The following is a 22628-nucleotide window of genomic DNA, read 5'->3' as shown; positions in this document are numbered from 1 at the left end:
CGATCGTACCACTAGCCCGAAATTCTTGATAACGCGTAGCGAAAATACTCGCTACTCGCGTGACAGCGGCTGCCAGACGACTTCGCCGCATTTTTGGCGACTGCCATACTGCTCGGCGCTGGGCTCTACCACATTGCAACAACAACGATGCTTTAAATTTCCAATGTGCATTTCTGGTTTATGGTGTCACAATTTGCAAGCGTCCGAAGTTATCTTGTTTTAAGTGTGCACTGAACGGTACACTGCATCGCAAGATAGAAATAAATATTGTCAATTTCATATACAAACTGTTATACGATACACAGCGGCTGTCAGGCGAAGTCAGGCGAAGGTTGTCAAGTGCGAGAACGAAAAAAAACAAATGCGAAGAAAACAGAATCTCGACCATCAAAGCAAGCAATTCCCACTGAGCAGTTGTTCTACGGAGTTTCTCGTTCTAAATTCTGCGTTACGTTTTCGAAATTGCTTCACACAATCGTAAGTAAGGCGGCATCATAAAGCGTAAATCGGCTTCATCGGTGAGTTTTCTCACACGAACGAAATCAAAGCTTGGGAAAGTGCTAGGAGGTAAGAGCAAAAATGCAAATAATTTACAATAGCCAAAGAACGAATGCGTAAATTAGAGGAAGAATGGGAGACATAGGCACATTTTACCAAACAAGTGGTCCAAATCTTAGGGATATCGTCACAGAGAAGAGCCGACGTTTTTCAGCCGTTCGTTCCCTTTCACGTTCCCAGCTCATGTTGTAAGTTTGGCCTTCGATGAGGTCATGATGGCGTCGCGATGTTCGGTTTATTCCTCCGTCGTAGACATTGAATCATCAATAGGCTATGGTTCAACAAAAGACATCCTCGTTTAGAACGAGACCGTCTGATTGCGGCTTGCACATTATGTAATGCTTTGTCAAACATCATCCACGCACACACACACACACCCACGAACAAACTGGTTATCCAAAAAGGAGCTAAAGTAACAATGTACACGATTGCATCCTACGAACCAGGACCACACAACGTGTAGGGAAGAGTTGTCTATTTTCCCTTCTCGTGCGCAGTGATGCATGATTAAAAATAGAAATCGTCTTGCCGCCAATTATAAGTGAAACAGGGGGAACAGGGAGAAGTGTTTCTTTTGCACGATCCCTAAACTTTTCGCTCACCCAAGGTTGGCGCCTCGCAACGTGATGGAACAGTTTTCCAATGAATGCTAGACAACGTGATCAGCTGATCGCTCTCCACGGCGCCAAATAATTGACGCATGATGTTAGTGGAAAAACAAACAACGATAAGCCGTGGTGTATCGTAAAGGTGCATTTTCAGTGATAAGAAATTCGCATAGCTGAGCGAGAGAAAACGGAAAACAAAATTACGCCGATTACGCCATGCACTGGACAAAGCACTAATTTCTCAACATAATCTAATGGGAAGCGCCTTTCAATTCTTTATCCGCAGGAATGAGCGACGGTAAAACGAAAAAAGAAGCAACGAATAAAGAAATTATCAACATGAGTGACGCAGCCGGTTACCTCGATCGCTTCGTTGGCGATGTAAGCAAAAAGTCAGCTACCAAACAAATCCTGATCGGTGCCGGCAGTGGATGGTAAGCAATAGAGCGTTGAGATAAGATGTATCTGTTCTCGAGTGATGGTGGTTTAGTGATGATTTACACTGTTTGCGTTTCCAGGGCAACTGGTTACATCACGATGAAGGTGGGCAAAATGGCAGCGATCGCAGTCGGCGGTGGTATCATCCTGCTTCAGATCGCCAACCAGCAGGGCATAATCGCGATCGACTGGAACAAGGTGCAGAAGAAGGTGGACAAAGTGAGCGACAAGGTCGAAGAAGCTGTCACCGGACAGGGACCGAGCTGGGCTGATAAGGTAAAGCAAATGATGTCACGTACATTTTCTAACCAATCGATGGTTGCACGCTCAATTTGTATTCCTCCTCCTAGTGGGTGAACGAAATTCTTACAAACAATGCCTCCGCGCTCACATGTTTCGCATCATTTCTGGATGTTGTTTTCACTGTCATGTTTACCCTCATCTGCTTGCAGGTGCTTAAGATTGCTAAGGAAAACTCCTACATGGCCAGCGGGTTCCTAGGTGGTTTTCTGATTGGTCTCGCTTCGTAGGCAGATGAGTGGGAAAACGGTTCCTTGCTAAGCAGTGTATGCAGCTCGGTGACCAAAATGCTGGGTGTCGAAGAACAAAAGAAAATTGCTTCCTTGGCGAAACGAAAAGAAAAATGAACCACAATCAAAGAACAATAATTTGGGACTAACCGTAGCGAGTTTCGCCATTGGAATCGGCATTCTTAAAATATCGAACTTGCGAAATATATAGCTCTACAGCTGAAGGAAGTTTCCACATAATGCTTCCATTCATAATTATATTCTTTAATTTTTATGTGCATTTCGCGGCAGTCGCTTATGTTAAGCCATAAATAAACGAGTCACCTATCGACCGGAAGGCCGTTGAAAAGAATTCTCAGCTTTTTGCTTTTACTTTTGTTTAATGTTTCATCCACTGAGAGACTGGACAAATTAAAAACCATTTATCATCCACACACTAATTCGGTCTTCTATTTCATCTCCGCAGGCCGAACGATTCGTCGATCGGAAGTTAAATCAAGCCGAAGGTGCGCTCAACAAGCGTACGAAAAAGGCCAAAAAGTGGTACACCAACCTGATCGGTGACGAAACTGGCTGCAAAGTAAACGATCTTCACATCTTCCTCTGTGCCTTTGTTGCCGGTGTGGCAATCGGCGTCGGTACCGCTTAAACCGGTGTAACAACAACCAAGCTCACTGTGCTTCGATCGGATGAAAGCTATAGGAGAGCATAATGAATCCGAAAACATACTTATTGCCAGTCGACGGTAGGGTAAGAAACGAACAGCAACGGTGCCCTGAAACTAGTTTTCGTGCAAATGGCGAAAATGAGTAGATGAGGGAAATCCTAATAGAGAGACAGAGAGAATGAAGAAATTCCATTAAGCAAATCAAACCGAATCGTCAGTTTCAAAACTATACCATTTCCGAGACACGTTTTTCAATTGATTGAAGAAATGTAGGGCGAGATATGGTTTACTTGTGATTATTCTAATTATTCTGAGACCCAGGCAAATGCAAAACACCAGCTTTGGGTCGCCCACTCACTTTCGTTTCAATTAATGTTCGTTTGTACTTCGTTGTAGAATTTAAGAACCCATTTCCTCTCAGTAAATGTACGACAGAAGCGATTTGTAATCATTTAAGATAATATACCAGCATGCAAGCTAATGCCAAATAACGAACAACTTACAGCCAGAGAGCACGCCAGCCGATGAAAAAACGCACAAACTGTAAAAATTCTAAACAGTTCCAGTGTGCAGTAAAAACCACCGTAAACAACCTTGCCAGTGGAACAGGATATCCTCTGAAATCCTAGCAGACAAACGCCAAGAAAGACACAGTTGATTTATCCTTCAGCATTATTTTCATTTAATCTTCGTGTCGTATTTGCGGTGAATTATTTATGCTTTAATGTCCATCACTCAACGCTCGAAATATAAAGCCAATGTATTTAAAGAATTTAATGGAATATCGCTGCCTTTCTTGAGGGGCTCTAGTTACCGGCCAAATATCCACCCTCCAGCGGCAGGCTGTGGCCGTTCAAGAAACTCGATCGATCGCTCAGCAGATAAACGATCGATTCAACGACTTCGTGCACTTCCCCGAAGCGTCCCAGCGGTATCTTCGCCAGCAGCGGGTCCGCCTTTGCCGGATCAGACCAATTATCGCGTCCCATGCGTGTCAGGATTACGGTTGGATTCACGCTGTTCACGCGAATCTTACGCGGCCCCAGCTCGAGCGCCAAACTCTTCGTTAGTCCATCGATGGCCGCTTTGGACATTGTGTACGCACAGTGCCCTTGGAACGCCTTCATACTGGCCAGCGACGAAACGTTGACAATGCTGGCTCCAGATTCCATTTTGGTGGCCAGTATTTGCGCCACATTGAAGGCTGCCTTTACGTTCACATTGAACGTGCTGTAAGAATCGGAGATGGTCCACACATTAGACGTGGCCACTGATCGGAATGGTTCCAAGCATCACTGACCTGTCGAAATCCTGTTCCGTTAACTCGAAGAACGGTTTTATGATGGCAACACCCGCATTGTTAACCAACCCATCGACCTTGCCGAGTCCACCAAGGACAGTGCGCGTGGCTGACCAATCGGAAAGATCCACTTGCTTGATCTCGATCGCTGGGCAGTCCTTTTTCAGTTTCTCCAGTGGTGCCGGGGACCGGGAAACCGCAATCACCTTCGCCCCAAGCTGATCCAGCGTACGGCAGAGTTCATTTCCGATGCCTTCCGGATCGACACAGTACGAGAATGTGATTGATGGGTTCAGACAAAAATCAAGACTTAAGCTCTCACCCTGTCCAGCTCCGGTCACTACAATCGTTTTGCCCTTCAAACAGCACTCCATCGATTCGTCCGTAAGTGCGCCACTCGAGCAGAACCTTAATCCTCCAACAATCTCCTTCTCCAGAGACCGGCCGCGATGCACTAATCTTATCAAACTCTCTTCAAGCAAGTCGTACGCAAGAGATTCGTCTCCTGCGCGGCAGTATTGTTAATAACCGATTGTGTTCTGGCCATCGAAGATGAGCGATACGAACCTGTTTCGAAACAATTGCGTTCAATTGGTTGAGTTGAGTTTCGTTCATTCGTTCATTCTCCTTTTTCCCAATACGCGAATAGGGAACTGAAATACATTTATAAACGGCAAAGCAGGAATGCTTATTACCACCAACAAACGGTTTATCAGCTGTTTGTGGTTCTACTGCTACTTGTTGGCTCCACACATACAACTGCCGGGCGTTGAATGTCAAGATAATTGGCCACCACCAGCGAAACACGCGTTCCTCGCAATCTCCTCATGAACTATCTGGCGTAGTGGTCGCGGTTCCAGCTCATTTTGCAGCAGCGCGAAGGGTGATGTTGCGCCGCGGTCAGTGTTTCGCGAGTCCCCAACGAAAACGAAAGCAATCGGAACGCACAGTGGGCGTAAAAATAGCAGTCTGAGGCACAACATTGTATTTATTAGTTCGTGGAGCAGTGATCGTCGTGTTGCGTATTCGTGTTAACAGCCCAAAAAAATAACACAATGGCGCTACGAATGTTTGGGTCGAGAATTGCACAACAGATCGTACCACAAACCGGACGTGGGACCTCCGTCTCGCTGTCACGAGGTACGTTAGAGCTGGGGAACGGGTAAAAGAAGTTTGATCTTAGGAGCTAATTTTGCGTATTTTCTTTTTTAACATCTTTGCAGCCGCTTCCACTGATAAAGGTAAGCTATTTCGGATCCTGAGCTGGCTTCCAAGTTCCTGCTATCCTTACAACGAAAGAGTGTCACTTGTTGACACGAGAGGCGGTCAAAGACAGGATTGCCGCACCCCCAACTAGAAACTGGCTCGCAATCCACAGCGATAAGATAACGCACCGCGGCAACGGCGCGACGTTGCTGTGTCGTCTGTCGCGATCTTCTCGCCATGGAGGTGTGTTGCTATGTCTGATGACGATCAATCAAGAAACCCTTTCGTCTTTTAATCCCTCCGTTCCGATCAGGGCCCTCGTTCAACTGGCAAGATCCTCTGAATCTCGAGTCACAGCTGCACGAGGATGAGATTGCGATCCGTGACTCGTTCCGTGCCTACTGCGAGGACAAGCTGGCGGCCCGCGTGATCGAAGCGAACCGACAGGAGGTTTTCCACCGTGAAATCATGACTGAACTAGGTGCGTTCGGTGTGCTCGGTTGCACAATCCGGGGCTACGGTTGCGCCGGCGTTAGCAACGTCGCGTACGGGCTACTGGCGCGCGAAGTGGAACGCATCGATTCCGGATACCGGTCAGCTTTCAGTGTCCAGAGCTCACTTTGTATGGGGGCAATCTATGATTACGGTAGTGAGGCGCAGAAGGAAAAGTACCTACCATGGCTGGCTCGTGGCGAGTTGATCGGGTGCTTCGGGCTGACAGAACCGAACCACGGTTCTGATATTTCGTCCATGGAAACGCGTGCCGTGCACGATTCAAAAACGAAGACCTACGTGCTGAATGGGAGCAAAACATGGATCACCAACTCACCGATCGCGGACGTTTGTATCGTGTGGGCCAAGACGGAAGATGGCAAGGTGCGCGGCTTTATCGTCGACCGCTCCGAAAGCAGCGCCGGACTGGCGACACCGAAAATTGAAGGCAAATTTTCTTTGCGTGCTTCCGCAACGGGAATGATTCTGATGGATGAAGTACGAGTGCCGGAAGAAAATATGCTGCCAAACGTCTCGGGTATGAGAGGACCGTTCGGGTGTTTGAACAATGCCCGTTACGGTATCGCGTGGGGCGCAATGGGAGCTGCTGAGTCGTGTCTGAAAGTGGCCCGTGGCTACACGCTTGACCGGAAGCAATTCAAAAAACCATTAGCCGCAAACCAGCTGATGCAGAAGAAAATGGCTGACATGCTTACGGAAATCAATCTCGGTTTGACCGCCTGTTTGCACGTGGGACGATTGAAGGATCGGAAAATGTAATGCTCCAGAGGATGGTGAGCTTTCACCAGATAATGTTTAATCATGTTTTATGTATTTCCCACAGGCACACACCGGAAATGATATCGATGCTCAAGCGGAATAACGCCGGTAAGGCATTGGAAATCGCCCGGGTAGCACGCGATATGCTCGGAGGAAACGGTATTGCGGATGAGTACCACATCATCCGACACGTAATGAATCTGGAAGCGGTCAACACTTACGAAGGTGAGTAAGGTTGACGAACGTAGGAACGCATCCGTGCGGCAAATACTCATCCATCTTTTTCCTAATTATACCAGGAACGCACGACATCCACGCTCTGATCCTTGGACGTGCCATAACGGGTCTGCAAGCATTTTCCTAAGGAAATCAATGTTGTTGAAAGTGGGTTGGTGGTGCATTTTTATATAAATAAATAACACGTCAAGTGCCTTTTTAAAAGCAAACTTACTTTGGTGATTATAATTTTGTTCTTTGAAACCAGACGACGTTTCCAAAGGGACAACGAAAAAAATATGCTTCTTCCGTAACTGTCAAATCGAACATTTTCCTTGTCAAAAACCATCGGACGAAAGAGACGATGAAAAATCAAAATATTTTCTTCTTCCTTGTCACTTTAATTATCATTTGACGGAACGTGGGTTTCATTTCATTTCATTTCAGTCCCGTCCCGTTAATAAATGCGGTTTTGCAATAAAATCGTAACAGAAACTGCCAGTGAATTCCACCAAAACTTCTGGCTTTCGGACCATCAACAGGTTTAGGAAACAATGGACACCGTCCCTACCGTGGACCAGTCGCCTTCGCCTGCAGAACTACTCGCGGCTCGCCGTGAAGCGCGGAGGAAGAAAATTTTGGAAAACTCCAATAATCGCTTGTCCAAAATCGTTGGTCGAAACTCGCCACTAACAACGTCATCATCAGACGCAGCAAACGACGATGGTATGGAACAGATGCGGTCTCGTCGACCGTTTCAGATGCTTAATTCGTTGACCTTTTTCGCTCCAAAGAGCCCACTTTTCCACAGCCAGAAAGCATCATTTACCCCGACCCGGAAGACGAACGTGTGGTGTACGAAAACACTGAGCATGACCCCTTCCAAGCTTCTACCGAGCAGCAGGATTTTTCCGCCATGAATGGCTTGATGAATGGCCAGAATGGTGATATTTTTCAGCTGCTTAACCGCCTCAACCAAAGGCAAGGGAACGAAGGGCAGAGCATGGGTAACGCGGGTGCTCCTCCTGTGCAGCACGTTCGTTTACGGCGAATTCTTCACACTAAAGTGCACCTCATGGTAGCGGCTGTTATCGTCTACTTACTTTTTGCAACGGGTAGCGAACGGTTCATTGGTGGTAGCGTGTTTTTGCCCCTGCTTGCCTGGGAAGTGATTGAGCTCCTGACGCTCGGCAGCTCGGACACGAACGTCGGTGGTCCCCTACTTAGTTTAGTGCTAATGTTCGGGGGCATTCCTATGCGTACCTCACGGATGCTTCAAACGGTAGCCGGTACGATCAATAAGGTGCTGAAAGACGTGACGTTTTTTGTGTTTTTCTTCGTCCTAACACATCTGCTGTGGAGCCGGTTCGGACTGGGGCTTGAGTTAAGGTATGTGCTCGGGTACGACCAGCTGGAATCAACCACGGACGACATCCTGATGTCCGGCGGTGTGCTTTCGTAGTGCCCCCTTGGACAACACGATTAAACAAATTTACACAAAATACCCATAACATTTGTAATCCTATATGTGACTGCTACCACCACAGACGGTAGACCACTCGCTTAGTTCCGTTCTAAATTGGTTCTTGGTTGTATTTCAAATTAGTTGTTCTTAGTAGCTGGCGATTTTAGTTATTACCATTTTAAGTCCTCTAAAAACTGCTCCCAATCCGGCTGCAGTAAACCACGCACGAAAAGCCAGTAAACTGTGGAAGACATATTGAACCGGGAAGTGTGGTTAACGGTAAATAATAAAAAAGAAAGTACTCAATCCTGATGATAATGAAATTAAGTATTATTAAGTGATTTCGGAAATGTGGCACACGTATTAAAACACGACACGTAAGTTGATTCTTAAGACACTAGTTCTTCGTACTTCGTATAGCACGATGTGGTTCTACAGCGTTTGATTAGGATGAGGCTTCGGTTTCGTATGGATGGTAAAGTTTGTAAGAAAACTAAAGTCACAAAATGCAGTATGATCAGGATTCCAAACTCCGTCAAATTACAAAACTGATTTAAAGAAAAATGAGACGATAGCGAAACATGACAGCTCGAAGGATTAGGATGAATGCATGCGAAACCAAACTGATACGGCCTTCAACAGAACCGCATCCTGCATGCGCTGCAACCACTGTCAGAATTTAAAGATTGATTTCAGCTTGCTCACTATACCCTCCTTCTGCTGGCGGCTTTGCTCCGGTTCTCTGGTTGTTGTCTTTTCGAATGGCACAGCTTTCGCTGGAATAGTTTGTTCATGCAGCGAAACTGGTTCACACGTGTCCCTATCCGGGGTGAGAAGGTCTTTCGATCGTTTTGGCTTTGGTTCACGCTCCCTGATACCGTTGATAGAAGGTTGTTCTGCAGGCACCGTTTTATCATCTTCCTTCACCAGATGGGGACACCCGAGTTCCTATGGCCGAGCACCGGGACCAGTCGGTTGTTTCTTCGTCTTCGATGGTTCTACCAGTACATTCTTCCTGCGCACCACATCGGTGTTGTTCGTCGAGAGCATTTTATCTTCCCAAAGTTTCATCTCCTTCTCGTAACGTACCAAATCTTCTTGGGCCTCCCGGTTGTAGCGCTCCTTCTCGGACGACGGTAGGTTGCGCCACTTTTGCCCGAGATCCTTCATCAACAGCATTCTTTCTTCCCTTGGCATGCCCGTTTTAGATTTATTTTGGGCGGAAAAGCGCAAGAATCCGTTCACCGGACGCTTCGGACGACCAAGCTGCTTCAGCATGCGCCTGTGTTCACGCTTGGCCTTGTCCTCCGCCTTTTGTTGCCTCTCGTGTTTCAACTGCTCCTTATCTGCGTCCGTCAGCTGGCTAAGGTACTTGGCGTTTTTCTGCAGCCACACGGCAAGCTCGCGTTTGTACGCTTCCTCGTGTTTTGTCTTCTCCGACACATCAAGTGCTTGCCACTTAAGGGCAGCCAGCTTCGATATGTCGGAAGGAGAGGTACCAGGGTTCGCGCTGGCCAGGGCAGACCGAATACTCTGCATGTATCTTATGTAAGCATTGGCCGGACGCTTTGGTTTTTCCGGAGCCCCCTTGGACGTGGCATCATTTAGCGACGCTGTCCTGTTCAAGCCACGCGATTGCGTTGCGACCACAGCAAATGGACTCGTTTGGCTGAAGGTGCAAGAGATAAATTAAAATCAGTACCAAACTTGAACGGAACGAACGGAATGTCCTCACATAACCTTGTTTCTGGGTATGCCAGTAGAAGGCAGCTCTTGACTCAACTTACCCCGTAGACACCAGCAAACGAGTACTGTTGAACAATTTAATCAACGAGTTTAGTTGCATTTTAACCGATCGTGTGCGCCCTTCACAAAAATGTGGCGTTTGTTAGGGAATTGTTTCTGCTCGCTGAATACAAAATGTTGGCTTGGCCCAGTGCGAAGCTCTGAAGTGACAGATGAGAGTTGTTTACTTTTTAACCGCGCGTTTTGCTTTCTCGCTTTACTGCGCCGTGGGTTGGCTGAAAAGTGGTTTACGGATGTAAGCTATCAACCTTTAAGCAGCAGCACATTCAATGAAGAAGAACCTCTCGTTTCGCCTGTGAAAAATCTCGTTTTGCCTATAAGTTTTCATCAACTTTCTCCTTAATGTAGTATTTCCATCAAGCGAATGACCTTTAAACGTTTATCGCGCGTTTGTGTGCAGATGAGCTTTTTGACACAAAGCCCGAGTAGCGCGAAGGTCTTCTCTTACATAATTTGTTGACATTGCACACCATCAGCAGGACGATGAGCGCAGCTGGATAATTCCGGTAGACGGAGGGAGAACGAGGTCGAGCCGAAGCTCCATTCATGAACGTGCGAGAGAGTTCGTCCTTGTGGTCCTGCGAGTCCTGTGAGCGCGCCAAGCTACGCAACGAAGACAAGAGAACGCTCTTGAGAACGCTCAAATTCCAACAATTCCAGGTGTGTGGTTGTAAAGGCGTATGTGTCTATCCTTCTTTTTCCCTCTATTTTAGTTCCACGGCCCCGGTAGAAACAGGACAAAAACAAAACGAAAAGTTCATCAAAGGCCGGCAAGAAAGAGACACACAACTCCAAGGAGTGCGCCTCGACGAACAAAAAAATCCAAACTTCAAACGGATCGAAAAAGCAGGCAAATCGAAGGGAAGTTTTGCAGTAGGATTCGTTCCGCAAGCGGCTCAGAACGTGTCTGTTCTGTTGATCGTCGCATCACCTTTGGCCCATCGGTGTCCGTCCTGGGGGTGCCTGGCTCCGGAGGAGGCCTCGGCAACTAAGCCTCTAGCCATCCATCGCCTATCACATTTACGCCGTGCTCTGTCCGGTAACACCCGTGGTGCGTATCAATCATCTTCTCTGCAATGTGCACCCGAAAGATGAAAACGAAATCTAGTGCACACAGGAAACGCTGCACCACACAGCGCCCCGTTCCGTTCCTGAGATCCGTCTGTTTGTGCAGTTACGCATAACAAAAAGAGGCAAGATCTACCCACCAGTGGGGTTCGGAAAGTGGAATGCGTCTATGCAAAGTTGTGACCAACAAAAGCCCAGGCTAGTGCTCGGTGAATGTGAACTTAAAAACGTAACAACATCGCTGCCACAAGAGATGGAATGCAGCGAAAGTGGCCTCCGTACGCATATCAGTTCTATAACGTGCCTATAGGTCAGCCACACCGAGCTCAAGGATAGCCGTCGCAGTATTGATCCTCGGTGTGCGGTTTACATTGATTGACAATCCTCCTTTTGTGGTTGAGAAAAGGCGGCTGTGCACCACTTTTCGAAGAAGCCCCACTCAAAGGACACCATGAAGTCGTTAGTTTTACGTCCTTATGAAAATTGTGGAAGTTCTTGTAATCAACATTGTAAAAAGCGCCGCCAAAAAATATTTTCGAGAAATCATCTGTGCCTTCCGGTGCACTGTGGAATCACAATTAATTCTTAGCAATTAAGCTTAGACTGGCGAATGGATTGAAAATTAGCTCGGTGTTCACATGGCCAACAGAGACTGCACCAACAACCACATACATACGTTCACCGCATGCTCTCAGTTATTCGGTTCATAAATCAATAACTGTTCGCTATCGTTTCGTGGTGGCCGATGCCATTCCTGCTCGGCCACTTTCCTGCACGATTCCTTATATTTATTAATGTTTTTTTTGTTTAGCTTCCTTGTCATTCAATGGCCGCCAACTTTATCGCACTTTCGGTGTTGGCTTTCGCTGCTGAGGTTGATGCTGAAAAGTCTAGGTGTGTGGTTCGGTTTGCAAAATGTGTATACCATTTGTTTCACGAATGGAAAGTACCTTAGTGAAGAATGGATTTATATAATCAACCGGAACACGAGTGAAAGTGGTCGCCGTGCACGTGGCGCATCATGTCATCATCATCATCATCATAAACATCATGTTAGGCAACATGCGAATGGGCATTGGGAAACACTACATTCGTGAAATGGAATTTATTTTTAACTGAAGGGCTCTTGAGGCACGCATCTGCCCTTTTCTGAAGGCACCTCGGGTGGAAGTCTTAAAGCTCTCAACAATCTGATTTGCTATCGAACTGCTCATTAGACCACTTTCCGCTGCCATTTGTTCTTGCTTTCAGCTTTTCAGCGATTTGCTAACGATGGCAACGCACAATGGACGGGACGGCAAAGAAGGGCCCAATGGCAGCTCTCAAGGGCCACAGGAACGAATTCTGCCCACGGCAAACACGAACGGGCACACAACCCAGCAGCAGCAGGAGCATTCGTGTGAAATTTGCGGCATGTCTGGCTTGTCCGATGAAGCGATGCGCGAACACACGCGCCAGTACCATGTGGAGGGTAGTGCCCAATGCCCGTTCTGTGGACTGACTGGTGTACCAGCGGCCGAGTTACTTCTCCATGTCAATCAGGCGCATCTTGACTATCTGACGCCTGAGAACGAGCTGATGTCATTTATCGACGATCAGACGCCCAGGTACGCCATGATCACTAGGTCCTTCAATTGATAGGAGGCCCGCTCGGTTCTTAGCAGGATGGCGAAAATGCATTAATGGGTTAAAGCTTTTGCAGTGTCGACGGTGATTCCGATTCAATCTCTGACTGCCGCGGTCTTTCTCCGTCGATCACATCGGAACTACTAACACCGATTTCTGGACCAGCGGGAAAAGTTTCTGGATGTGGTGGCGGTAGTACCGTTATCACCAACAGCAATAGCAGTATCGTCAACGGTAGCGGAACAACTGATGGCGCGAACTGCACCAACCACATCCATCAACCGGTGGCGGAGTCACTACTCCACAACGGCAACCCGTCGGCATTGGCTGGTGGAAGTAAGATGCAAATGTCTTCTGCGAGCAATACTTCGACAGCACCCGGTAGCAGCATGAGCAGCAGCAGATCCAGCTTAATTGGTAGCAGCACTAATCTGAATGGTAGTCACAATCTAACGAACGGTAAGGTGGCCGTAGGTAGTGGAAACCAGCTGCAACACTTGCCAGAAGTACTGGCATCCGGAAGTGCTAACGACCAGACAAATGGAGCCCTCAGCAAGGATAGTGGGGCGCTGCTGAATGGTGGGGGCGCTGGATGCACAACACCGGCAGGTGCCGGTGCAGGCGGGCAAGGATCACCCTTAAGATCACAGCTAGGTTTGAAGCTGAAAACTCACAAACCAAACCCCGGAGGTGCCGGTGGTCCAGCAACTATAATGACGGTCGCAACAACAACTAGCACCACAACCATCACCACCAAACCGGCCAGTCCATTGCAGTGTTTGCTGTGCCCGTACACATCCGATAACCCAACGGTGCTGGAGGAACACATCAATCGGTCACACTTCGATCCGCTCAGTCCCGGTGTTAATGGTGTGGGAGCGAATGGATCGGGCGGAAGTGGTGGTCCCGGTAGCCAACATGTCGACACGCTCAGCGTACTGCAGTGTCCGATCTGTAACCGGACGTTCGAGTCCGGTTCGGACTTGGAACTCCACGTTAACATCGAACATCGGGATATTCTAAGTCCGGCGAAGGCGGATGGCCGGGCGAACGGCGGTGGAGCACAAGCCAGTGGTGCCGCAACCGTGAACGGTAGCTATGGTGGTAGCACTGGCAGCCTCTGTCCCGTCTGTGGCATTTCATTCGATAATATGAAAACACAGGAGATGGAGTACCACATCGAACGACACTTTTCGAAAAGTCCCCAGCACCCGTATCTTACTGGAGGCGAACCGATGGCGAGCTCGGCAGGAACAGCGGGAGCAGCGGCGGCGGCCGCAACTGCGATTGTTGTGGATCTCGAGAAACAAGCACAGAAACTACGCGAACAGCGCGAATTCGAAATGCTGCGAGCACAGTACGGCATGGACGATCAGGGTAACTTCCGGGAGCAGTCGGCGGCCGCCATGCAGCGGGCCGTTTACGCCGGTGAAATGAGTGTGGCCGATTACTACGAACGGCAAGTTGGATTGCGGGCGGCAGAATCACACGGCGTTGACGATGGTTCATCCTGCACGAAGTCCGTTTCGCCGCGGGTCCTTTCGCTGTCCTCCTCGTCCCCGAACGTGATCAAAACGTACGTCTGCTCGAGCGTCGATCATTATGCCTCCAGTTACGGTGATAAGGGCTGGGGCTGTGGCTATCGAAACCTGCAGATGATGCTCTCCTCACTGTTGCAGGTATGTAACACCATCCTCACTGTCCTGAATGCTCTTCTGAGGATGGTTTTGTGTCAATTTTTGATTTCATTTTCACGCAGAACACCTCCTACAACGAAGCACTCTACTCGGCGTGGGGATCGCATGGGCCAGCCCGTACCGCCATGCCCAGTATTTCACGCCTACAGCGCATGGTTGAAGCAGCGTGGGCCCAAGGTTTCGACATTCAGGGCTCGGAGCAACTTGGCTGCAAGCTCTACAACACCCGCAAATGGATCGGTGCAACCGAGATCGTCACCGTACTGTCGTGGTTGCGTATTCGCTGCGAGCTGGTCGACTTCCATCGCCCCACTTCGGTCGATGGTCGTCATCCGGAGCTGTTCAACTGGGTGTTGCGATACTTTGAGGAACCACGCATCCATACACCACCTCTGTACCTGCAACATCAAGGTAAATACGCTTCGAAAAAAAAATCGGCATTTTGTACAACCTTTTGGGTTTGTGGTTCTCTTGTTACAGGACACTCTCGCACCATCATCGGCATCGAGCAGCGCACTTCCGGCCTTTCATTGCTCGTGCTCGACCCAAGCCACGGACCGCGCCAGGTGGCAGCACTCGGATCGTCACAAGACACATTGCGCTTGATACGCAAGAACTCGGCCGCGATGCGTGCTCCCCAGTATCAGGTGGTTGCCGTCAAAGGCCTCATTGATACTGAGGAACAGTATCAGGTGAGTTAGGTTGGGGGGTTTAGCGTTGACATGACAATTTGGTCAAAGCTTCTCGGGATGCTGTCCACATTTTCCATCGCCAACGGTATCAGTATTTTACTCTAAATGCGTGTATTACGAAACAAACGAGGATGATTTACGTGAGTTAATTGAATTGTTTTTACCAAACATATCTTCCACAGGCCAGCAAGGTGTTGAAGTCCTTACACATACCACCGGACCGTTGACGTGTCCGTGATCGGTTCCTGATCGATTCAAGCTATGCTATAAACGTTTGTAAGCCACAATCGCGCGGGCTGCACTGGCAACAATGGATCACAACAGGAAGACGGTTAGTTTAATTTTACAAGTATGCCTATTCCCTTCTAGTATTTGTAAAAACTACGCGAAAAAGGATATGAAAGAAAAAAGTGCGCGAGAACAGATAAAGATGGAAGAATGGCTGGTTTTGATTAAGTTAAAAATCACTCTCAACCAAAGTCAAGTGAAATGCATAGCAACATCGATAAGGCTTTTGCGAAATTCCTTAACGTTAAGAATGTTGAAGTGATTTGAAAATAGTTACTAAAGAATTTCCTTTGTTTTGAGATTGTGTGTATAGTATTTTCATTTTCTAGCGAATGCTGCGTGTGAATCGAACGGTGTTTTAACGAAAAATAAATAAACAAAATCGTCATCAAGATGGATGTAGATTCCTTTCCTCGGAAGTAACGGAAACCGTTGGTTCCGCTTAATCATTTTCAATAAGCTTGCAAAGTGCAAAACATACACCACATTCGGAAGAGCTGTATTAATTTGATCGCCGCGTTTGCTCATGCATGCTCATTTTAACGGTGGAAAGGATGTTTAAAAAAGAAAAAAGTGTAGTGACAATTTTCGTCTTCTCTCGTTGAAGCATTGGCCAGTTTTTATGTGTTCAAAGTAGTACTCTGCTCAAGAGTTAAGCGTTAACGTACTCACCTTTCGATACGAAATCTTACAATTAAATAATACGATCACACGCTAGTACGTTACTTTATCATTCAGAAGCGTCGGGTACTTCGAATGAAATTATAAATAATTCACCAACTTTTGGGTTCTGATCGCAACGAGGAATGAAAAATCGGAACGAATTCACGTAAAAAATACATTTCGGTAGTTAGGAAGCGCACCGAGAAAAAGAGAAAGCAAAACACATGCAAGCCGACGAGTTGCACAAGAGACAATCCATTTCCTCCAAAGAGAAGAGCACAATTCTACAGAAACTAAATGGCAAACAAGCAGCATTAAAAAAGCACAAATCCAAACGAATTATAAACCAAAAGTTAGTACTTACTTATCCGGCAATTACAACGGCCGAGCGATCCTGGCCTGCAGAAAGGAAAGATAGAATTTATCTTAAAACCAAACCCATACGCTACCCCTGAAAAACAAAGACAAGTGATCCTGAAAACATTCAATTAAAGGATTGTGATATAGCAAAAAACAATGACTAAAAAGGGCACTCCCGCGAGCAAAGCAAATGTGCAACATTTTACTTTCGTTTTCGCTTCCGTCGAAGATCGTGCGACGATCGCTAAGCGGTCAGTGGTCGGAAACGATCGAAGTTGAACAATGCGATTCTTAAAGGTACAAAATAAACTAATTGTAGTAGAAAAATAGGCTGACGATGTTCAGCTTACAGTTGCATCCATTTTGTGTACAGCTTATCGCTGAACATTTGAAGAAACTAATTGGAAGACATTGAAGACGGCAGCCCTGTCAACCTCGATACTACCTGATGAACTGACGAGTGAAACACGTTTAAAAATTGTATTTGCAAGCTTGCATCGTGCGTGAAAATGGAATGCTTGCTTGTGACCGAAACATAATCCGTAACATGCTAGTGGCACGTGAATACCAACACAACCAGAGTTTGACTCTTGTTTTAGAAAGTACTAAGTTTACCGATCGCATAGTGACATTTATTGTACAAATCATTGCTTTTCTGCGCTGGAAAATCATGGTTAATTTTATTTTATAAACACGGTTTGGTATGGGTGACGAGTAGAAGGACTGGTATAAATTTTCACCCTCAATTGATGCATGCCCCCTCTACTGCTCTCTGAAATTCCACTCTAAAAGCAATAACTTATTAAGACATTTCTCAGTGTCTTCACAGCTGATATACGCAGCTATTACAGCTTTAAGCACAATTTGATAATACGTTATTGGATGTTCCAAGTGGGGAAGTATCATTGCTATTGAATTAGTGCGTTGTTAACTTAACATTTCGTTTTAATTGTTGTCCATTGCTATTTTAGATTTTGATCTGTACGATCGATTACCGGTTTCGTGATTAAGTTTTCACTATCAATCGATATTATGCTCCTTGTTTAATTCTTACTGTTCGCCACGATTCGTTTCATCGGTTCATCGGTTTATCAACCGTTCATGGCCATTTCCAAAACTACTCATAAGGTTACCATATTCTTATAGCTCTAAAATACAGCATTGTACTTAGTACATAACTTACCTGATCATGATCATGTCAACGGAAACGAATTTGCACGGTGCATTGTAATATTCCAATTAATCCGTCGGTTGTAACTTTTAAAATTAACTGCGCTACTATCATTTATTCTGTCAAACGGACGGCTTGTAACGTGCGGAGAGAAAAAATAAGTTAACAACTGAGCAAATCGCTTTTTCTAAAAAGAGGACCAATATTTGGTTTCGACTCATTGTCACTGCAGATAAGCATAATTTGCCGGTGCCCCTAACCAAGGGCTGCCCCAGCCTGCCGCTCATAATTATAGCTTTTCACCGTCCATGAACGAACACCGCGTTGCGAAAAACAACACAAAACTCCGCGTCTCGTTTTACGATTTGTTTAAAAAGTGCACGAGGAATTGATCAGTCGTAAGGAATGACGAGCTGCTGGGAGGTAGTAACGGAAAGCTGCTCATAGTTGTGTGTATAGTTGGAGAACGCGAAGTTATTTTTTGAAAATTATTTCCCTGTTTTTACGAGAAAACAGCTAATTGCTTTTATCGTTCCTAAGACGAAAGACGAGTGGCGTGCTCTCCGGCAGATAGTGAGGCTATCCAAACCAACACCAACCAAGCTAACCCTAGAAGACCCCCCTCCTATCTCGGACCGACCTGAGGAGCACAATCGAAATGAGTTGTAAATTAAAAGCTAAAATAGTAAACGACGTAACAAATCACTGAAAGTACCTCCTGTACCGTCTATCTGAATGCATACTCACAATACTTATGTGAACAAGGTGTAGCAGTGCGCATTCGCATCCCAAAGTTCAGTGGAGTATCATATAATTAGGACACACGGTAACAGATTTTGTTTTGCTACCTAAACTACCCAAAAAATAAGCACATGAACTCAGTTTTTGAATGCTCCATTTCCTAACGCCCACTTGTTAGCGGCTAATGATCAATATATATTCCATCCATCCGTCGTTGGTGCAACTAAATTAAAATGACCATTACTATTAAAAAGCTTTAAATGCCTTCCACTCAGACCAACGCATTCATTTCTCGCAGTTTGAAAGCTCCATCAGTATCTAACTATAAAACATAGGACACAATAAATCTCCTGAGTACGAAACAAAGATATTTCCAGCATACATACATTTGCATTCGGATGGGATGATAATAATTAAAAAAAAACAAATCAAATCATCCAAAAATGGACGGACAGTTTATCATTAAAATAAAACCACATGGCTACGTTATAATGGCACAGCACAGGACATGGGATAAATTGGCTATGCTAATTGCACAAAACATGGACAGTGAGATTTATCAAAGGTGGCTAGAAAATTCTGTTTTCGAACGTGGATAAATGTAGACTAATTTCGAACATGGAAAATGTATTGTAAAGCAAACAATTTGTCTCTAAGGAATTTCCCACAAAACAGGAGAACCGAAAACGTAGCGTTGTCTTTAGTTTAACTGCGATTTTTTTCTGCTCCACAATAAACAATGCCACATAAAGCCCCTTTTTTGATACAGACATGCTAGCATGGCCTACGTCGTTTGACGAGCAAACCACAGCTCAACTACGTTTGATTTCAATTTATATGTAACCAAAACCGGGGAGGGCATCTTCCTTACACTCGGCTTTCCCATCGCACGTCACATCGAATTTCTCCGCTTTGTTTCTCTGACGGTGTAAATATGGAAATTTGTCTGTGCCTATCACCTATGCTGGCCGAGGGTGTCGGTACAACAAACGGTGAACGCAAATGCCTAGTCGCATTAATAGTCATGAACCTTAAACTGAATCAAATATTTTTGTGCATAAAACTCTGTACGAACGGAAGGAAATGTGAGAGAGAACTACGCAATAATAACTAGCATTTTTAAAACGAAAGAAAAAAAACGGATATTGGTGACTGGTCAATATCTGGACAACAACAAAAAAGTGAAAAACACATCACACAAGATACGAAACACCATAAATGCGAATTGTCCACAGAAGGCGAAGGAACTAAGTTTAACGGTAAACAGCGCTGAGATACATAGCAAGAGTGGGATGTCACACTTAAAAGACAAAAAATAAAAATAAAATAATATTAAATCACTTAAAACCTGTTTCAGACGTCAAAGAATAAACGTGTTTCTATGGGAAGGTGTTGTGCTGAACGTGCACACGGTTTATTGTATCGAACAGCACAACGCAAAAAGCAAAGAATCACTTTATCATAATTATTTCATTACCAGGACCGAGCATAAGCGGACATATATGATTTACAAAAAGATTTGCTTCTGAAAGGATTATATTCGTAAATATTGAGTAAAAGAAAACACAAATAGATGGCGAATATCTAATTGACTCAAAGGAATCCCGAAACACAAAGTTCGATGTGAAAATACAGGATAATAAAACAAACACTCGGAAATTGAACAACCAAAACTAGGCGCAAAAGGCGACTTATCCGAAAGCACGGCACGGCGTTACAGGTGAAAGTGTTTCTCTAGCGCCTGCCAGCACTCGTAATAGCGGGCGTCTAGTTTCTGGCACGTCTGTTCTCCCCACCGTGTCACGGCCATGCTCAGGGACGATTCGAACATAAACGCCTGGGTGCCATCGGCTATGCGTTCCGGTTTAAGTTCCGCGTTTGATGCGCCCTCGAAGCACCGATGATCCGGACCGTGTGGTGTCATCATGGAGTGCAGGGAAGCACCGCCCGGCAGGAAGCCTCCTTCTTTAGCTTCGTAGCGTCCAAAGATTAGTCCCATGAACTCACTCATGCAATTACCTAGCGATGAGAGGAAATGAGGTTTAGAGCGGTTTGATCCACTAGATTCAGTACAGATACTCACGATGGTAGTATGGTGGCCGGAAGGTACCCTCCTGGACAGACCATCTCGGAGGGAAGATAACAAAGTCGGCGATCGCTGTCCCTGGTCGATTGCTTGGGCAGGTCAGCACGGTGAAAATGCTCGGATCACAGTGGTCGAAGCTGACCGAGTTGATAACCATGAACCGAGCCAGATCGTACTTGTACGGCACATAGTTTCCGTGCCAGGCAACTACATCGAACGGGGAGTGGGACTGTTTGGCCACAAATAAGGCTCCCTGGTACTTGGACACGATACGATATCCGTCAACGGTGCGATCCTCAAATGATGCGGTAGGTGCGAGAAAATCACGCGGATTCGCTAAACCGTTCGCTCCGATCGGGCCCAAATCGGGCAAGCGGAAGTGACCGTCGTACACCTCTAGGATGTAACCACGGGACGGACCTTCCAGTGCCACGGTGAAGCGTACACCCTGCGGAATGACGCAGATTTCGTTCGGTTTGACATACAAGCGACCAAACTCGGTGGTAATGTCCAGAGCACCTTGCTGGGGAACTACGCAGAATGTGAAGAAGATCAAGTTTAAAATGAGAATGAGAAAAAGCTTATTATATGCTTACCTATGAGGAAGTCTCCATCGCTATTGTAAAACGCCGTGTCCTTCATCGAACTGTTGGCCAGGTAGACGTGCACGGCAAGCCCATGCCGAGCGCGAACATCGCCTGCTCCACAGACCGTATGTAAACCGGATAAGAAGTCTACTTCACGTCCCGCGGCCGGTAAATCGAACGGATTCCAGCGCATCTGGTTCGGATTCGGGTGCTGCTCTTCCCAGGCGGTTCCGCGCAAGTACGGAGCCACACCTTCGTACCGGACGAATGGTTGATGGACCACCGATGGTCGGATACGGTACAGCCAGGAGCGCGTATTCTCTGTGCGGGGCGCCGTAAAAGCACTGCCCGACAGCTGTTCGGCGTATAGTCCATAGGCGCACTTTTGTGGTGAGTTTTGTCCCTCTGGCAGGGCATTTGGACAACGGGGATCTTCTGACGAGAAGTGAGACCCGAAACCGGACAAGTACTGCCGAATGGAAGAATTTTAGTTGAAAATGTGCCATCCAGCTAAACTGTTGATAAAAACATAAACAGGTTCTTTGCGGAATCTGTTGGCTCTAAAACTACTTATCCGATCCCCTAAAAGATCAAAAGAACATTTGCGATCAGTGTGATGGTCTAGTTTCAGTACGTTTAGAATTCAAAGTGCATCTAATCAAAACCCTTGACGACCTTTTTGGGTATTGTCTAAAAATACTGTGAACGGTATTTGCACACAATTCTTTCTTCTCTACGCGTTTCCATTCCATAAGATTAATGAATTTTTGGTGTTTTTAGAACGGAACGGATTTCATGAGTTGTTTCTTTTAATGAACTGCACAAATGACGTCTTATCTAGCACCTATTCCTCGTAGACGTGATAAGGAATGTCCACTGAATCCGCAATACAACCCCACCAGAATACCTTATATTCGGGCATGTTCACTCTTCTTGAAGCACAAGATGCTAACACTGTTTAGATTAATCTTTCTCAAACAAAGATAACGGTCACTTTGCAACACTGTATCCGTTTCGTTCACTTCCGGGAGACTTCTTGAGACACTTGTTGCACTCGGTTTGGGCGGCGACAATCGACTGAAAGTCGGTGGCTGCGTTTCAGAACTTATTAACTATTCAAAAATGTCTTGGCGATCTCCCAGTGTCCGTGGTATGTTGTAGCCTTTAGTGTGGTCCAGCGTTAGACACAATATAAGCGGCGATCTGCGTAGTTCCAACGTGCTGCTATCCAGAAACCGATCAAACCGGATTTCTCGCGTTTCGGGTTCTCGTTCTACTGTGTTGCAATGGCGAGGCATCAGGCGATCCTCCAAAGTGGTCCGCTTCATCGCGTAAGGCCGAACCGGTGCCGGTGACGGTGTTGTTGCTGCTCGGTTGCTTTGCCTGTTACTAGGATCAGCATCACGAATGGAGCTCTAATATCTTGTTGATCATGCCGGTCGAAACAAAATACTTGTCCCCCGTTAATGTGCTGTTGCTGACTCTTGCTGGGCACGATCAATCGATCGAGCAAACACATTCGTCGTCACACATATACAAGTACTATGATTGATGTGTGATTGTAAAAAATCATACAAGATGCT

At 46.3% G+C, this 22628-nt stretch overlaps 7 protein-coding genes across 10 annotated transcripts; 4 read left to right on the top strand and 3 right to left on the bottom strand.

Annotated features, from left to right (window-relative positions):
- Nucleotides 1–351: 351 nt before the first annotated feature.
- On the top strand, nucleotides 352–3573 carry LOC131212430 (FUN14 domain-containing protein 1). 2 transcript variants are annotated; one of them, XM_058206289.1, is made up of 4 exons: nucleotides 352–477; nucleotides 1453–1600; nucleotides 1685–1880; nucleotides 2601–3573. In XM_058206289.1, exons 2-4 carry the CDS (start codon nucleotides 1455–1457, stop codon nucleotides 2781–2783), a joined length of 525 nt encoding a protein of 174 aa, XP_058062272.1. In that variant the 5' UTR covers nucleotides 352–477; nucleotides 1453–1454; the 3' UTR covers nucleotides 2784–3573. The 2 variants fall into 2 exon arrangements, with proteins under 2 accessions (XP_058062272.1, XP_058062271.1); XM_058206288.1 differs by having other exon boundaries at nucleotides 358–567.
- LOC131212429 (L-xylulose reductase) lies at nucleotides 3477–4712 on the bottom strand. The gene is made up of 4 exons (XM_058206287.1): nucleotides 4669–4712; nucleotides 4424–4606; nucleotides 4102–4354; nucleotides 3477–4031 (listed from the first exon to the last, which is right to left on the bottom strand). The coding sequence occupies exons 2-4, from the start codon at nucleotides 4473–4475 to the stop codon at nucleotides 3608–3610; spliced, it is 729 nt and encodes a 242-aa protein (XP_058062270.1). The 5' UTR covers nucleotides 4476–4606; nucleotides 4669–4712; the 3' UTR covers nucleotides 3477–3607.
- Nucleotides 4713–4966: 254 nt separating this feature from the next.
- Nucleotides 4967–7018, top strand: LOC131209784 (glutaryl-CoA dehydrogenase, mitochondrial). The gene is made up of 5 exons (XM_058202923.1): nucleotides 4967–5241; nucleotides 5325–5342; nucleotides 5621–6575; nucleotides 6644–6804; nucleotides 6879–7018. The coding sequence occupies exons 1-5, from the start codon at nucleotides 5157–5159 to the stop codon at nucleotides 6941–6943; spliced, it is 1284 nt and encodes a 427-aa protein (XP_058058906.1). The 5' UTR covers nucleotides 4967–5156; the 3' UTR covers nucleotides 6944–7018.
- A 238-nt stretch (nucleotides 7019–7256) lies between these two features.
- On the top strand, nucleotides 7257–8565 carry LOC131208570 (uncharacterized). Its single transcript, XM_058201363.1, has 2 exons — nucleotides 7257–7521; nucleotides 7590–8565. The coding sequence occupies exons 1-2, from the start codon at nucleotides 7350–7352 to the stop codon at nucleotides 8255–8257; spliced, it is 840 nt and encodes a 279-aa protein (XP_058057346.1). The 5' UTR covers nucleotides 7257–7349; the 3' UTR covers nucleotides 8258–8565.
- Nucleotides 8365–10201, bottom strand: LOC131208571 (transcription factor A, mitochondrial). 3 transcript variants are annotated; one of them, XR_009156829.1, is made up of 3 exons: nucleotides 10048–10201; nucleotides 8966–9929; nucleotides 8365–8501 (listed from the first exon to the last, which is right to left on the bottom strand). XR_009156829.1 is itself a non-coding variant. In XM_058201364.1 (2 exons), the coding sequence occupies exons 1-2, from the start codon at nucleotides 10104–10106 to the stop codon at nucleotides 9209–9211; spliced, it is 780 nt and encodes a 259-aa protein (XP_058057347.1). In that variant the 5' UTR covers nucleotides 10107–10201; the 3' UTR covers nucleotides 8559–9208. The 3 variants fall into 3 exon arrangements, 1 of the variants encoding a protein (XP_058057347.1); XR_009156828.1 differs by having other exon boundaries at nucleotides 8971–9929; XM_058201364.1 differs by lacking the exon at nucleotides 8365–8501 and having other exon boundaries at nucleotides 8559–9929.
- Nucleotides 10202–11028: 827 nt separating this feature from the next.
- LOC131210831 (zinc finger-containing ubiquitin peptidase 1-like) lies at nucleotides 11029–20158 on the top strand. The gene is made up of 6 exons (XM_058204127.1): nucleotides 11029–11117; nucleotides 12386–12741; nucleotides 12828–14439; nucleotides 14520–14868; nucleotides 14938–15149; nucleotides 15332–20158. The coding sequence occupies exons 2-6, from the start codon at nucleotides 12407–12409 to the stop codon at nucleotides 15374–15376; spliced, it is 2553 nt and encodes an 850-aa protein (XP_058060110.1). The 5' UTR covers nucleotides 11029–11117; nucleotides 12386–12406; the 3' UTR covers nucleotides 15377–20158.
- Nucleotides 19755–22507, bottom strand: LOC131210832 (homogentisate 1,2-dioxygenase). Its single transcript, XM_058204129.1, has 4 exons — nucleotides 21953–22507; nucleotides 21055–21514; nucleotides 20456–20989; nucleotides 19755–20391 (listed from the first exon to the last, which is right to left on the bottom strand). Exons 1-4 carry the CDS (start codon nucleotides 21965–21967, stop codon nucleotides 20087–20089), a joined length of 1314 nt encoding a protein of 437 aa, XP_058060112.1. The 5' UTR covers nucleotides 21968–22507; the 3' UTR covers nucleotides 19755–20086.
- Nucleotides 22508–22628: the final 121 nt, after the last annotated feature.

Source organism: Anopheles bellator, chromosome 2 (genome assembly GCF_943735745.2).
Source record: "Anopheles bellator chromosome 2, idAnoBellAS_SP24_06.2, whole genome shotgun sequence".
NCBI classification, from domain to species: Eukaryota; Metazoa; Arthropoda; class Insecta; order Diptera; family Culicidae; genus Anopheles; species Anopheles bellator.
The sequence above is the reverse complement of the archived record's forward strand: the minus strand, read 5'-3'. Positions and strand labels throughout refer to the sequence as shown.

Excerpts from the sequence above, each read along its gene's own strand:
- LOC131212430 (XM_058206289.1), top strand. The coding sequence starts at position 1,455 with ATGAGCGACGGTAAAACGAAAAAAGAAGCAACGAATAAAGAAATTATC. Across the intron at positions 1,601-1,684 it reads ATCGGTGCCGGCAGTGGATG|GGCAACTGGTTACATCACGA; the intron begins GTAAGCAATAGA and ends TTGCGTTTCCAG. Across the intron at positions 1,881-2,600 it reads GACCGAGCTGGGCTGATAAG|GCCGAACGATTCGTCGATCG; the intron begins GTAAAGCAAATG and ends TCATCTCCGCAG.
- LOC131212429 (XM_058206287.1), bottom strand. The coding sequence starts at position 4,475 with ATGGAGTGCTGTTTGAAGGGCAAAACGATTGTAGTGACCGGAGCTGGA. Across the intron at positions 4,355-4,423 it reads AGTGACCGGAGCTGGACAGG|GCATCGGAAATGAACTCTGC; the intron begins GTGAGAGCTTAA and ends TCGATCCGGAAG. Across the intron at positions 4,032-4,101 it reads ACGGAACAGGATTTCGACAG|CACGTTCAATGTGAACGTAA; the intron begins GTCAGTGATGCT and ends CGATTCTTACAG.
- LOC131209784 (XM_058202923.1), top strand. The coding sequence starts at position 5,157 with ATGGCGCTACGAATGTTTGGGTCGAGAATTGCACAACAGATCGTACCA. Across the intron at positions 6,576-6,643 it reads CGATTGAAGGATCGGAAAAT|GCACACACCGGAAATGATAT; the intron begins GTAATGCTCCAG and ends TATTTCCCACAG. Across the intron at positions 6,805-6,878 it reads AGCGGTCAACACTTACGAAG|GAACGCACGACATCCACGCT; the intron begins GTGAGTAAGGTT and ends TAATTATACCAG.
- LOC131208570 (XM_058201363.1), top strand. The coding sequence starts at position 7,350 with ATGGACACCGTCCCTACCGTGGACCAGTCGCCTTCGCCTGCAGAACTA. Across the intron at positions 7,522-7,589 it reads AGACGCAGCAAACGACGATG|AGCCCACTTTTCCACAGCCA; the intron begins GTATGGAACAGA and ends TTCGCTCCAAAG.
- LOC131208571 (XM_058201364.1), bottom strand. The coding sequence starts at position 10,106 with ATGCAACTAAACTCGTTGATTAAATTGTTCAACAGTACTCGTTTGCTG. Across the intron at positions 9,930-10,047 it reads CGTTTGCTGGTGTCTACGGG|CCAAACGAGTCCATTTGCTG; the intron begins GTAAGTTGAGTC and ends TTGCACCTTCAG.
- LOC131210831 (XM_058204127.1), top strand. The coding sequence starts at position 12,407 with ATGGCAACGCACAATGGACGGGACGGCAAAGAAGGGCCCAATGGCAGC. Across the intron at positions 12,742-12,827 it reads ATCGACGATCAGACGCCCAG|CTTTTGCAGTGTCGACGGTG; the intron begins GTACGCCATGAT and ends AATGGGTTAAAG. Across the intron at positions 14,869-14,937 it reads TCTGTACCTGCAACATCAAG|GACACTCTCGCACCATCATC; the intron begins GTAAATACGCTT and ends CTCTTGTTACAG.
- LOC131210832 (XM_058204129.1), bottom strand. Across the intron at positions 20,990-21,054 it reads CGATGGAGACTTCCTCATAG|TTCCCCAGCAAGGTGCTCTG; the intron begins GTAAGCATATAA and ends CATTCTGCGTAG. Across the intron at positions 20,392-20,455 it reads CCGGCCACCATACTACCATC|GTAATTGCATGAGTGAGTTC; the intron begins GTGAGTATCTGT and ends TCTCATCGCTAG.